This window comes from Salvelinus fontinalis, chromosome 5 (genome assembly GCF_029448725.1).
Source record: "Salvelinus fontinalis isolate EN_2023a chromosome 5, ASM2944872v1, whole genome shotgun sequence".
Taxonomy (NCBI): Eukaryota; Metazoa; Chordata; class Actinopteri; order Salmoniformes; family Salmonidae; genus Salvelinus; species Salvelinus fontinalis.
Window position 1 is genome coordinate 63,475,045 of NC_074669.1, and position 16,519 is coordinate 63,491,563.

Below are 16,519 nucleotides of genomic sequence, written 5' to 3' on the forward strand. Positions count from 1 at the left end.
TCATTCAATTATTGCATCTGGTTTTGCTTAATATCAGGAAGTTGAAATTGTTTATTTTTGATATTTAAGTACATTGTGCCCCAGGCTATCCGTCAATAAAAAATTGTTTTTTTTTCTGCCGTCTGGTTTAATATAAGGAATTTGAAATGATTTATACTTTTACTCAAGTTTGACAATTTAGTATTTTTTCCACAACTGGATGTGGCTGGGGGTGATAGCATTTATTCCACATGACCCATCAATTTTGACAAGTGTATCTGGGTAAGCGTCATCTAATATTTATAACATATTTTTTATCTGGACACTTTCTGTTGACCTGTTGTTTTTCCTTATTGCAGGCTACCACCACTTTTAGTCTTTATCACATGACCTCATGTGAACCCTTAAAGAGATGGGTGGGGCTAAAGGCTTAAGAGGGTGTGAACAATGCTGAATGGGTGGAGACAAAGCAGAGCTCTCTATTAGGTACTAAAACATTCAAGGGCCCTTTTTCTCAAACGTGAGTTTACAAGTGTATCAACTTTCAAAGTAGAATTACTTTCCCATTGTTCCTCAAAGATACCGTGTATGATCTACCATTTTGTAGCTCTGAGTCTCTACTTTTATCCAATGTATAAAAAACAATGTTGCTACATAAGACCGAATCCAGGTGGTGAGTCACGTTTGAAAAACATTTCCCTCGATCTGTAACAGTCAGTGAATATGACTTTGTGAACTCCAATACTAAGAGCTTTTCTAATCCATCCTGTCAGTGGAAGAAATAGGTTTTCCTCTGGGTGTTTAGAAGGTAATTGATTTCACATAACGTGACCTTTTCTGCACACTGAGCCATTTTACTGAAATCTAAATGACACAAATATTGAAGGAAGAATGAAAAAAAAAAAAGCGTTCAGTTACTGAGACACTCAACGACCGCGTCCAAACTGCCACTTTAATACCCTTTACAGGGAGCCTTGGTCAAAAGTAGTGCACTAGATAGGGAATTACTGAGCCACTCTGAAATGTCTGCATTACTGGCTGCACCGTGAACTCTTCAAGGTTTAGTGCTTGAGGACTGGGTAGGTAATAACTTAGAGAGGAAAGGTCTAGTGCTTGGGGACTGGGTAGGTAATAACTTAGAGAGGAAAGGTCTAGTGCTTGGGGACTGGGTAGGTAATAACTTAGAGAGGAAAGGTCTAGGGCTTGGGGACTGGATAGACAATAACTTAGAGAGGAAAGGTCTAGGGCTTGGGGACTGGGTAGGTAATAACTTAGAGAGGAAAGGTCTAGTGCTTGGGGGCTGGATAGGTAATAACTTAGAGAGGAAAGGTCTAGGGCTAGGGCTTGGGGCTTGGGGACTGGGTAGGAAATAACTTAGAGAGGAAAGGTCTAGGGCTTGGTTACTGTATAGGTAATAACTTAGAGAGGAAAGGTCTAGGGCTTGGGGACTGGGTAGGTAATAACTTGGAGAGGAAAGGTCTAGGGCTTGGTTACTGTATAGGTAATAACTTAGTGAGGAAAGGTCTAGTGCTTGGGGGCTAGATAGGTAATAACTTAGAGAGGAAAGGTCTAGGGCTTGGGGACTGGATAGACAATAACTTAGTAAGGAATGGGCTATGGGGACTGGATAGGTAATAACTTAGAGAGGAAAGGTCTGGGGCTTGGGGACTGGGTAGGAAATAACTTAGAGAGGAAAGGGCTTGGGGGCTGGATAGGCAATAATTTAAATGCTGAGAGTGACCTGTCCAACTGGAAAAGGGACTGTAAACTGTAGATGGTACATTGGTACATTGGTTGCAGTAACATAGAAAAAAGACTCATACAATTATACCCCTAGAGTCTATTGACGCACCGGTGCGTCGATCTAAGTAGCATGATAAAAATGCTCCATTAAAATCCATCAGTTTAAGTGATGGAGTAATCTGTTTAATCTAGAGATATCTGTTTAATCTAGAGATATCTGTTTAAACTAGAGATATCTGTTTAAACTAGAGATATCTGTTTAAACTAGAGATATCTGTTTGAACTAGAGATATCTGGTGATATCTGTTTAAACTAGAGATATCTGTTTGAACTAGAGATATCTGTTTCATCTAGAGATATCTGGAGATATCTGTTTAAACTAGAGATACCTGTTTAAACTAGAGAAATCTGCTTCATCTAGAGAAATCTGGAGATATCTGTTTCATCTAGAGATATCTGTTTCATCTAGAGATATCTGGAGATATCTGTTTAAACTAGAGATATCTGTTTCATCTAGAGATATCTGGAGATACCTGTTTAAACTAGAGATATCTGTTTCATCTAGAGATATCTGGAGATATCTGTTTAATCTAGAGATATATGTTTAATCTAGAGATATCTGTTTCATCTAGAGATATCTGTTTCAACTAGAGATATCTGTTTAAACTAGAGATATCTGTTTAATCTAGAGATATCTGTTTAATCTAGAGATATCTGTTTGAACTAGAGATATCTGTTTGAACTAGAGATATCTGTTTCAACTAGAGATATCTGTTTCAACTAGAGATATCTGTTTGAACTAGAGATATCTGTTTGAACTAGAGATATCTGTTTCATCTAGAGATATCTGTTTAAACTAGAGATATCTGTTTAATCTAGAGATATCTGTTTAATCTAGAGATATCTGTTTGAACTAGAGATATCTGTTTAAACTAGAGATACCTGTTTAAACTAGAGATATCTGTTTCATCTAGAGATATCTAGAGATATCTGTTTAATCTGGAGATATCTGTTTAAACTAGAGATATCTGTTTAATCTAGATATATATTGTTTAAACTAGAGATATCTGTTTAAACTAGAGATATCTGTTTAAACTAGAGATATCTGTTTAATCTAGAGATATCTGGAGATATCTGTTTAATCTAGAGATATCTGTTTGAACTAGAGATATCTGTTTAATCTAGAGATATCTGTTTAATCTAGAGATATCTGTTTAATCTAGAGATATCTGTTTAAACTAGAGATATCTGTTTAATCTAGAGATATCTGTTTAATCTAGAGATATCTGTTTAAACTAGAGATATCTGTTTCAACTAGAGATATCTGTTTCAACTAGAGATATCTGTTTAATCTAGAGATATCTGTTTAATCTAGAGATATCTGTTTAAACTAGAGATATCTGTTTAAACTAGAGATATCTGTTTAATCTAGAGATATCTGTTTAATCTAGAGATATCTGTTTAAACTAGAGATATCTGTTTAAACTAGCGATATCTGTTTAATCTAGAGATATCTGTTTAAACTAGAGATATCTGTTTGAACTAGAGATATCTGTTTAATCTAGAGATATCTGTTTAATCTAGAGATATCTGTTTAAACTAGAGATATCTGTTTCAACTAGAGATATCTGTTTAAACTAGAGATATCTGTTTAAACTAGAGATATCTGTTTAAACTAGAGATATCTGTTTAAACTAGAGATATCTGTTTCAACTAGAGATATCTGTTTCAACTAGAGATATCTGTTTCAACTAGAGATATCTGTTTCAACTAGAGATATCTGGAGATATCTGTTTGAACTAGAGATATCTGTTTAAACTAGAGATACCTGTTTAAACTAGAGATATCTGTTTCATCTAGAGATATCTAGAGATATCTGTTTAATCTGGAGATATCTGTTTAAACTAGAGATATCTGTTTAATCTAGATATATATTGTTTAAACTAGAGATATCTGTTTAAAATAGAGATATCTGTTTAAACTAGAGATATCTGTTTAATCTAGAGATATATGGAGATATCTGTTTAATCTAGAGATATCTGTTTGAACTAGAGATATCTGTTTAATCTAGAGATATCTGTTTAATCTAGAGATATCTGTTTAATCTAGAGATATCTGTTTAAACTAGAGATATCTGTTTAATCTAGAGATATCTGTTTAATCTAGAGATATATGTTTAAACTAGAGATATCTGTTTCAACTAGAGATATCTGTTTCAACTAGAGATATCTGTTTAATCTAGAGATATCTGTTTAATCTAGAGATATCTGTTTAAACTAGAGATATCTGTTTAAACTAGAGATATCTGTTTAAACTAGAGATATCTGTTTAAACTAGAGATATCTGTTTAATCTAGAGATATCTGTTTAATCTAGAGATATCTGTTTAAACTAGAGATATCTGTTTAAACTAGAGATATCTGTTTAATCTAGAGATATCTGTTTAAACTAGAGATATCTGTTTGAACTAGAGATATCTGTTTAATCTAGAGATATCTGTTTAATCTAGAGATATCTGTTTCAACTAGAGATATCTGTTTCAACTAGAGATATCTGTTTAAACTAGAGATATCTGTTTAAACTAGAGATATCTGTTTAAACTAGAGATATCTGTTTCAACTAGAGATATCTGTTTCAACTAGAGATATCTGTTTCAACTAGAGATATCTGTTTCAACTAGAGATATCTGTTTCAACTAGAGATATCTGTTTAATCTAGAGATATCTGGAGATATCTGTTTCAACTAGAGATATCTGTTTAATCTAGAGATATCTGTTTAATCTAGAGATATCTGGAGATATCTGTTTGAACTAGAGATATCTGTTTAAACTAGAGATATCTGTTTCAACTAGAGATATCTGTTTAAACTAGAGATATCTGTTTAATCTAGAGATATCTGGAGATATCTGTTTAATCTAGAGATATCTGTTTAAACTAGAGATATCTGTTTCAACTAGAGATATCTGTTTCAACTAGAGATATCTGTTTAATCTAGAGATATCTGTTTAATCTAGAGATATCTGTTTAAACTAGAGATATCTGTTTAAACTAGAGATATCTGTTTAATCTAGAGATATCTGTTTAATCTAGAGATATCTGTTTAAACTAGAGATATCTGTTTAAACTAGCGATATCTGTTTAATCTAGAGATATCTGTTTAAACTAGAGATATCTGTTTGAACTAGAGATATCTGTTTAATCTAGAGATATCTGTTTAATCTAGAGATATCTGTTTAAACTAGAGATATCTGTTTCAACTAGAGATATCTGTTTAAACTAGAGATATCTGTTTAAACTAGAGATATCTGTTTAAACTAGAGATATCTGTTTCAACTAGAGATATCTGTTTCAACTAGAGATATCTGTTTCAACTAGAGATATCTGTTTCAACTAGAGATATCTGGAGATATCTGTTTGAACTAGAGATATCTGTTTAAACTAGAGATACCTGTTTAAACTAGAGATATCTGTTTCATCTAGAGATATCTAGAGATATCTGTTTAATCTGGAGATATCTGTTTAAACTAGAGATATCTGTTTAATCTAGATATATATTGTTTAAACTAGAGATATCTGTTTAAAATAGAGATATCTGTTTAAACTAGAGATATCTGTTTAATCTAGAGATATCTGGAGATATCTGTTTAATCTAGAGATATCTGTTTAATCTAGAGATATCTGTTTAAACTAGAGATATCTGTTTAATCTAGAGATATCTGTTTAATCTAGAGATATCTGTTTAAACTAGAGATATCTGTTTCAACTAGAGATATCTGTTTCAACTAGAGATATCTGTTTAATCTAGAGATATCTGTTTAATCTAGAGATATCTGTTTAAACTAGAGATATCTGTTTAAACTAGAGATATCTGTTTAAACTAGAGATATCTGTTTAAACTAGAGATATCTGTTTAATCTAGAGATATCTGTTTAATCTAGAGATATCTGTTTAAACTAGAGATATCTGTTTAAACTAGAGATATCTGTTTAATCTAGAGATATCTGTTTAAACTAGAGATATCTGTTTGAACTAGAGATATCTGTTTAATCTAGAGATATCTGTTTAATCTAGAGATATCTGTTTCAACTAGAGATATCTGTTTCAACTAGAGATATCTGTTTAAACTAGAGATATCTGTTTAAACTAGAGATATCTGTTTAAACTAGAGATATCTGTTTCAACTAGAGATATCTGTTTCAACTAGAGATATCTGTTTCAACTAGAGATATCTGTTTCAACTAGAGATATCTGTTTCAACTAGAGATATCTGTTTAATCTAGAGATATCTGGAGATATCTGTTTCAACTAGAGAAATCTGTTTCAACTAGAGATATCTGTTTAATCTAGAGATATCTGTTTAATCTAGAGATATCTGGAGATATCTGTTTCAACTAGAGATATCTGTTTAATCTAGAGATATCTGTTTAATCTAGAGATATCTGTTTCATCTAGAGATATCTGTTTAATCTAGAGATATCTGTTTAATCTAGAGAAATCTGTTTAAACTAGAGAAATCTGTTTCAACTAGAGATATCTGGAGATATCTGTTTCAACTAGAGATATCTGTTTAAACTAGAGATATCTGTTTAATCTAGAGATATCTGTTTAAACTAGAGATATCTGTTTAGACTAGAGATATCTGTTTAATCTAGAGATATCTGTTTAATCTAGAGATATCTGTTTAATCTAGAGATATCTGTTTAAACTAGAGAAATCTGTTTAAACTAGAGATATCTGGAGATATCTGTTTGAACTAGAGATATCTGTTTGATTGCATGGGCTGTGTATCAATCCACTACATCCTCCTACGGCACCCTTCCGCAAAGCTACCAGCCCTGTTTGTCAGACCAGGCGACATCCCGAAAATACCGTCTTCTCACGAAAACGTCTGTAGTAGGGGGTGTACCTGGTAGTCGGACAAAATGAGTATCGTAACGAATATAGACAATTATCTGAATCCGATGATGATCAGAGTATTTTTTGTTGTTGTAATTTTACGTGATCTAAAGAGGGAACAAAAACGTTGGGGTGCCAGGATCTTTCTCATATCAGTCGTGTACGAGGTTGTATGTGGTCCAAATAACTCAACTGGCTGTCTGTCAATAGAAAGGCGGGCTGTACGTTGATCCTGTTGTTCTGATTGGATAGAGTGAAGCTGTATTTCTCAGAGAGAATGCCAAGAGTGTGCAAAACTGTGGCTACTTTTAAGATTCTCAAATATACAACAACAACAACAACAAAAAATTGTTGGTTATTACATGATTCCATATGTGTTCTTTCATAGTTTTCATGTCTTCACTATTACTCTACAATGTCGAAAATAGTATAAATAAAGAAAACTCCTGGAATGAGTAGGTGTGCCCAAACGTTTGACTGGTACTGTATATATTCAGGAATCCTGACTCACCAGATACTCTCAATCAAATTAAAATGTATTTATAAAGCCCTTCTTACATCAGCTGATGTCACAAAGTGCCGTACAGAAAAACCCGGTCTAAAACCCCCAAACAGCAAGCAATGCAGGTGTAGAAGCACGGTGGCTAGGAAAAACTCCCTAGAAAGGCCAGAACCTAGGATGAAACCTAGAGAGGAACCAGGCTATGAGGGGTGGCCAGTCCTCTTCTGGCTGTGCCGGGTGGAGATTATAACAGAACATGGCCAAGATGTTCAAACGTTCATAGATGACCAGCATGGTCAAATAATAATACTGTGTTGCTCTGATACTTCTACTTCCAGACAGTTCTGTTTCTCAAAAACATTATAGCTATAACCAAGGTGAAGAGAGCTGTCGACTTGCCCTTGAGCAAGGCACTTGACCCTACATGTCTCCAGGGTAGACGTTGATAGCGGCAGACCCTGACCCTATTCTCCGAGGGTGTCTCATAGGGAAATGGAATATGCAAAAATCCCAATTCTATTTCACACACGAGTATAAAACACACTTGTATATGTGTGAAACAGGACAAATATAAGAACCCGCCTAATTATAATTATTATTATTAAATCAGTTATCTTTAGTAAAGTGTTATTAAATTTTAAAATAAACAAACAATCCACTCACCAGATAGTGGGCGGCTCTGATCCTTCTATCTCCAGATAGTCATGTTTGTCCTCCATCTGGAAGTCGGTGAATACCAGAGAGATGGTGTCTCCGGGGTCAGCCAGCACCGTCCACTTACATTCCCCAGCGTTGGAGAGGTCACCGAGGAGTTCAGGGCTAGAGATGATCCCACTGGACCCCCTCAACGTACCGCCACACGTGTCCTCAGCTGCAGTGGTGGGTGGGGGGGAAAAAAAACGACCCAACTGTCATACTTGTGGAAAAGTAAAATAACTTAATAGAAAATGACTCAAGTAAAAGTGAAAGTCACTTAAGTATCAAAAGTAAAAGTATGAATAAATAATTTCGAAAGTGCTTATATTAAGCAAACCAGACGGCACAATTTACATTTTACAAAGCTAGCCAGGGGACAACACTCCCAACACTCAGCCATCATTTACAAACAAAGCATGTGTGTTTAGTGAATCCGTAAGAACTGAGCCAAAAGAGATGACCACGGATGTTCTCTTGATAAGAGCGTGACTTGGACCATTTTTCTATTCTGCTAAACATTCAAAATGTAATGAGTACTTTTGGATGTCAGGGAAATTGCATGTATGTATTATTCTCTTTAGGAATGTAGTAACGTAAAAGTAAAAGTAGTCAAAAATATAAATGGTAAAGTAAAATAAAGATACACCAAAAACATTACTTAAGTAGTACTTTCAAGTATTTTTTACTTAATAAGTACTTCGCGCCACTGCTCAGCTGTCAAACAAACAGAAGAACACGTACGTTGAATATCAATTAATCTGTTGGCTCTGTCCCAATATCTAAACTAGAATAATACTAATAAGTAAGCAATGTATTCGTCTATATGTATTCCAAGTTGTACGCTAGCTAGTATGGATATGACAGCATGGATAACAGTCCGAGGTATCCGGATTTACAGGATCAAATTGGCTGTGTTCCAAGCCCCCTGCCTGCTCTTCTCCTTCTGGTCTGAGGGGGTTCAGAAACCTTTGGTTCGTCAGAATTCTCAGACAACCACAACAGATTCCAGAACCATTCTGTTCCGATATCTAGATTCTACATTAACCTGCCACATAGAATGAGGCATCTGGGTTCCGGAGTTGGCCACGCGTTCTAAGTGATATTATAGTGTATTGGAATGTCATCTTTATGTTCCGGGCCTCAATAAGCGAGCAGGCGCTTGAAGAACACAGCATCTGAGACACACTATGATGAGGCCTCTATAACATACCACCAAAGATGTTCACAAGTCTTTGAGGTAGAGTCCAAGTCAAGTCTTTTAGGGCCAAGTCTAAGTCAAGTTTCAAGTCTTTTAGGGCCAAGTCTAAGTCAAGTCTCAAGTCCCTTTTGGCAATAGCTTTCTGCCTGCTGTGGGTTAGGTCTATAAACCTTGTAAATGATTTGAAGAGACTCTTGCATGAAACAATGCACATCAGGCACTATTTAAATCAAAATACATTTCCTTTTAAAATGTAGACAGTTTACATTAATAATAATGTAATTGTATAGGATATGAAAAAAATCAAACATAACATTTTAAATTGCTTCGTATTTTGTGGCAGATGTTGTCTATATTTCACTTCATTCTGTCACACAAACAGAACATCTGTAGATGAGGGAAGATAAATGACAAGCAAATCAAATCAAATACACATACACATGGTTAGCAGATGTTAATGCGAGAGTAGCGAAATGCTTGTGCTTCTAGTTCCGACCGTGCAGTAATATCTAACAAGTCATCTAACCGAACAATTTCCCAACAACTACCTTTTATATACACAAGTGTAAAGGAATGAATAAGAATATGTACATATATGAATAAGAATATAAATATATGAATGAGCGATGGCCGTGCGGCATAGGCAAGATGCAGTAGATGGTATAGAGTACAGTATATACATATGAGATGAGTAATGTAGGGTATGTAAACATTATATTAAGTGGCATTGTTTAAAGTTTCTAGTGATACATGTATTACATCAAGATTGCAAGATGCATGAATGTAAACCAAAATGACTATTCAATAACTGCACTACTAAAGTGTCCTATATATCAAACGTAAAGACCTTTATCCCATAAAATATACTTACTGACCTGGACACTCTAACACAAATATAACTTCCTGTAACAAGTAGCAAATGACATCCTGTGCCCCTAAGACAGAGAACATTTATGTTGCGGACAGGTTACATTTCAGAAAGATCAAGTTTGTCATCGTTCGTGCACTGAGCCTGGCACGATGAGGCCTCCATGACTAAACACCCTCTCCACTGGGGGGCGCTGGTGGCAGGCACAGTCAACACTGGCATTGCTACCTGCTTGAGCCTTGGAAAGTCTTTTGCATGGATTCTCTCTCTGCCCCCCAACAAAAGAATTCAATCCAAGCAAATCAACTTCATTTTCATCAGAAGATGCTTCAATGTAGCGAATAATCTCTGCTCCGAGATTACTTTATATGTCTCCTTTCATCTTGCTGCGGAAGTCAGAGAACATTCTGGAGGTTTTACACAGGTGGTCTTCTTCTCCACTACTGCTCTCCGTAACGGTGACTTCCTCGTGCCTCAGACAAAACAAGGTCTGAAAAACAAATTCATTAAATAATGTATATAATCAAGAATATAACAGTAAACATTATACATTGGGGGGAAAAAAAACCTTATTATTTGAATGTAAGTGACATAGAAAACATTGAACCTACCAATCAGACTCTCGTTCAATTCATCTTTATCTTCATGTGGTGTGAGGAGATCACGATCCAGCCAGAAGAGGCAGAAAGATGGGACCAGCAGTGCAGCTCATTGTGTATACAGCGTCACCAAATGAACGTGTTGTTGCCTGTTCATCCGAGTGCTCCCATTCTGACGTTCACAAACACCCCCTGGAATTGGTGTCTGAGTGACTGCTGCAGTGCTTTTACTAGGACTGAAAAGGTGACGACTCGGTGTGCTCGGTATACTTTGCAGGTGAACATTGAGTGACAGCACACAAGGATGGGCAGCGCTGTGTGTCACGACCCCCCCCCCCCCCCCCCCCCTGAGTAAGGTCAGCGGCCTAGACAAAAGGATCCAAAATGTCCACCAACTCCAACAGCTGTCTCCATTCCTTTGGTGATAAAAGCAGAGCTCCTTGTATCCTTGGGCTTCACATAGAGTCTGGAGGCTTTGTTGATTCAGATTGGTGTCTGCATTAACAAGCCGGAGGACGGGATTCCATCTTGGTAAACACAGCAGCAGGGACACTACGATACTACGATTGACTCCGAACTCAGCTTCAAAATGCTTCTTTCAGACCACAGCTAGAACGTAGTAAGCTAATACAGTTGAGTTACCTCAGCCATCACACTGTTTATGATTTATTTTTTGGGTTTCCTATAGTCCATCTCTCATCACCAGTTGTAATGAATGGGGTGCAAAGCACTGTAAGAGCTGTTAACAGCCTGCAGTTGGTTTAGATAGCTTCTACCTTAGCATTGTACTCTTCACCAAATTATTCCCGTATGCTGGGGTTATTCACATCATCATCATCATCATCATCATCATCATCGCTTGCTTTGGGGAAACACACTGTGAAGGTCTTTTTCCATATTTGCAGCGTTGTCACATAAGATATCATCTAATTTATGTTTTATGTCAAAATTATCGCATATTAATTGCATTTTCACATTTATTGCTGATTCTTTCCCCCCAGGGTGTGACCCTGTGAATCACAGCTCAACAGAACTGTCTCATTTACCCCCCCCCCGCCAGGGTGTGACCCTGTGAATCACAGCTCAACAGACCTGTCTCCTTTCCCCCCCCAGGGTGTGACCCTGTGAATCACAGCTCAACAGAACTGTCTCCTTTCCCCCCAGGGTGTGACCCTGCGAATCACAGCTCAACAGAACTGTCTCATTTCCCCCCAGGTGTGACCCTGTGAATCTATCACAGCTCAACAGAACTGTCTCCTTCCCCCCCCCAGGGTGTGACCCTGTGAATCAGCTCAACAGAACTGTCTCCTTTCCCCCAGGGTGTGACCCTGTGAATCACAGCTCAACAGACCTGTCTCCTTCCCCCCCAGGGTGTGACCCTGTGAATCCATCACAGCTCAACAGAACTGGGAGTTTATTTCTCTTCTGTGGACTATGTAACGGGCCGTTACTCCCATGAAGCCCCTCGTGGTTCTGTCAGTCCATATATCTAGAGTGACAGACACAAATTCTGTCTTCTCTAGGGCACTTTGATTGTCAAATTCAAATCAAGTTAAAAAAAATATATATATATATTTATAAAGCCCTTCTTACATCAGCTGATTTCACAAAGTTCTGTACAGAAACCCAGCCTAAAACCCCCAAACAGCAAGCAATGCAGGTGTAGAAGTACAGTGACTAGGGAAAAACTCCCTAGAAAGGCCAGAACCTAGGAAGAAACCTAGAGAGGAACCAGACTATGAGGGGTGGCCAGTCCTCTTCTGGCTGTGCCGGGTAGAGATTATAAATCTTGTAATTGTAGCCTTTTTGTTCAGTGTTAAGTGATGCATGTCGCCTGGTCAACGTGGGCCTACTTACTGGTCGATATATTATCATCTACTCCTGACATGAAATGCCTAAAGTGAAGGGGTTGTCCACTAAAGACATAGGCAGGTTGTTGGAAATGATCCGGTTTTGCAGCATAGCCTCTGTTATGGCCTTCTGCCTGGAGTGGCCCTGGCTGTAAACATGGACACCTGGAGTGGCCCTGGCTGTAAACATGGACACCTGGAGTGGCCCTGGCTGTAAACATGGACACCTGGAGTGGCCCTGGCTGTAAACATGGACACCTGTGGTGGCCCTGGCTGTAAACATGGACACCTGGAGTGGCCCTGGCTGTAAACATGGACACCTGGGGTGGCCCTGGCTGTAAACATGGACACCTGGAGTGGCCCTGGCTGTAAACATGGACACCTGTGGTGGCCCTGGCTGTAAACATGGACACCTGGAGTGGCCCTGGCTGTAAACATGGACACCTGGAGTGGCCCTGGCTGTAAACATGGACACCTGGAGTGGCCCTGGCTGTAAACATGGACACCTGGAGTGGCCCTGGCTGTAAACATGGACGCCTGTGGTGGCCCTGGCTGTAAACATGGACGCCTGTGGTGGCCCTGGCTGTAAACATGGACACCTGGAGTGGCCCTGGCTGTAAACATGGACACCTGTGGTGGCCCTGGCTGTAAACATGGACACCTGGGGTGGCCCTGGCTGTAAACATGGACACCTGGGGTGGCCCTGGCTGTAAACATGGACACCTGGGGTGGCCCTGGCTGTAAACATGGACACCTGGGATGGCCCTGGCTGTAATCATGGACACCTGGGGTGGCCCTGGCTGTAAACATGGACACCTGGAGTGGCCCTGGCTGTAAACATGGAGTCAGTCCTGCTCTGTCCTTCTGTCCCTGTTATGGCCTTCTGCCTGGGGTGGCCCTGTCTGTAAACATGGACACCTGTGGTGGTCAAGAATGTGTCAATGTTGCTCTGTCCTTCTGTCCCTGCGCTGGTCACCTTTGCTTTGTGGAATCCAGTGACCCTGCAGACGAACAACATGAAGGATAGTTGCTGCTGACTTGACATGGAAGTACAAGGACACAAACACATATCTATTGGTCTATGGGATTTTTCAGCAGAAATTTCCAAGTAAATGCATGCTTTGAACTCTCATTTTACACGAAGTTACTTCCTAGGACCAGGCGACAACAGAAAGTATATTAAATCTCAGATTGATATGGATATCGCCTAGATGTAATTTAATGTAATGTAATTCTCTGCTAACAAGTAGGCCTAGCTCTCTGGCAACCCACCTCCTTAAAAACCTTTCACAAAATATTTGACAGTAAACCATTTCCGCTTAGCTAAAAGATGACACACAAGAAAGCTTGCTATATCAAACTGGCATCTGCTAAACAGGCTATTATTAGTCTAACATTGTAGTGTTGTTAGCTAGCTAGCCTATCTGACCTTTCTAAACAGGCTATTATTAGTCTAACCACATTGTAGTGTTGTTAGCTAGCTAGCCTATCTGACCTTTCTAAACAGACTATTATTAGTCTAACCACATTGTAGTGTTGTTAGCTAGCTAGCCTATCTGACCTTTCTAAACAGACTATTATTAGTCTAACCACATTGTAGCTTTGTTAGCTAGCTAGCCTATCTGACCTTTCTCAACAGGCTATTATTAGTCTAACCACATTGTAGCGTTGTTAGCTAGCTAGCCTATCTGACCTTTCTAAACAGGCTACTATTAGTCTAACCACATTGTAGTGTTGTTAGCTAGCTAGCCTATCTGACCTTTCTAAACAGACTATTATTAGTCTAACCACATTGTAGCTTTGTTAGCTAGCTAGCCTATCTGACCTTTCTCAACAGGCTATTATTAGTCTAACCACATTGTAGCGTTGTTAGCTAGCTAGCCTATCTGACCTTTCTAAACAGGCTACTATTAGTCTAACCACATTGTAGTGTTGTTAGCTAGCTAGCCTATCTGACCTTGCTAATCAGGCTATTATTAGTCTAACCACATTGTAGTGTTGTTAGCTAGCTAGCCTATCTGACCTTTCTAAACAGGCTATTACTAGTCTAACCACATTGTAGTGTTTATCAACATGAGACGTAGTGATTATCATAATGTATAGTACACTATCAACATGAGGCATAGTGATTATCAACATGAGATGTAGTGATTATCATAACGTATAGTACTCTATCAACATGAGATGTTAATAGGGTACTATATAGTGATTATCAACATGAGATGTAGTGATTATCATAATGTATAGTACACTATCAAAATGAGATGTAGTGATTATCATAACGTATAGTACACAATCAACATGAGACGTAGTGATTATCAACATGAGAAGTAGTGATTATCATAACGTATAGTAGACTATCAACATGAGACGAATTGATTATCATAACGTATATTACACTATCAACATGAGACGTAGTGATTATCATAATGTATAGTACACTATCAACATGAGACGTAGTGATTATCATAACGTATAGTAGACTATCAACATGAGATGTAGTGATTATCAACATGAGATGTAGTGATTATCATAACATATAGTACACTATCAACATGAGATGTAGTGATTATCATAACGTATAGTACACTATCAACATGAGATGTAGTGATTATCATAACATATAGTACACTATCAACATGAGATGTAGTGATTATCATAACGTATAGTACAATATCAACATGAGACGTAGTGATTATCATAATGTATAGTACATTATCAACATGAGATGTAGTGATTATCATAACATATAGCACACTATCAACATGAGATGTAGTGATTATCAACATGAGATGAGTGATTATCAACATGAGATGTAGTGATTATCAACATGAGATGAGTGATTATCAACATGAGATGTAGTGATTATCATAACGTATAGTACACTATCAACATGAGACGTAGTGATTATCAACATGAGATGTAGTGATTATCAACATGAGATGTAGTGATTATCATAACGTATAGTACACTATCAACATGAAATGTAGTGATTATCATAACGTATAGTACATTATCAACATGAGATGTAGTGATTATCATAATGAGATGAGTGATTATCAACATGAGATGTAGTGATTATCAACATGAGATGAGTGATTATCAACATGAGATGTAGTGATTATCAACATGAGATGAGTGATTATCAACATGAGATGTAGTGATTATCAACATGAGATGAGTGATTATCAACATGAGACGTAGTGATTATCATAATGTATAGTACACTATCAACATGAGATGTAGTGATTATCAACATGAGATGTAGTGATTATCATAACGTATAGTAGACTATCAACATGAGACGAATTGATTATCATAACGCATAGTACATTATCAACATGAGATGTAGTGATTATCATAACGCATAGTACATTATCAACATGAGATGTGGTGATTATCAACATGAGACGTAGTGATTATCAACATGAGACGTAGTGATTATCAACATGAGATGTAGTGATTATCATAACGTATAGTACATTATCAACATGAGACGTAGTGATTATCATAACGTATAGTACCCTATCAACATGAGATGTGGTGATTATCAACATGAGACGTAGTGATTATCATAATGTATAGTACCCTATCAACATGAGATGTAGTGATTATCAACATGAGACGTAGTGATTATCATAATGTATAGTACACTATCAACATGAGATGTAGTGATTATCAACATGAGATGTAGTGATTATCATAACGTATAGTAGACTATCAACATGAGACGAATTGATTATCATAACGTATAGTACCCTATCAACATGAGATGTAGTGATTATCAACATGAGATGTAGTGATTATCATAATGTATAGTACACTATCAACATGAGATGTAGTGATTATCATAACGTATAGTACACTATCAACATGAGATGTAGTGATTATCATAATGTATAGTACTCTATCAACATGAGATGTAGTGATTATCATAACGTATAGTACAATATCAACATGAGACGTAGTGATTATCAACATGAGACGTAGTGATTATCATAACGTATAGTACCCTATCAACATGAGATGTGGTGATTATCAACATGAGACGTAGTGATTATCAACATGAGACGTAGTGATTATCATAACGTATAGTACCCTATCAACATGAGATGTGGTGATTATCAACATGAGATGTAGTGATTATCATAACGTATAGTACCCTATCAACATGAGATGTGGTGATTAT

General features: G+C 37.4%; 1 protein-coding gene across 1 annotated transcript in view; it reads right to left on the reverse strand.

Moving 5' to 3' along the window:
• LOC129856014 (CUB and sushi domain-containing protein 3-like) overlaps positions 1 to 16,519 on the reverse strand; it is a 749,171-nt gene that overhangs the window by 449,760 nt on the left and 282,892 nt on the right. The window contains exon 30 of the mRNA XM_055924143.1: positions 7,783 to 7,990. Within this exon, the coding sequence (XP_055780118.1) occupies positions 7,783 to 7,990 (208 nt within the window). The remainder of the gene's footprint in view (positions 1 to 7,782; positions 7,991 to 16,519) is intronic.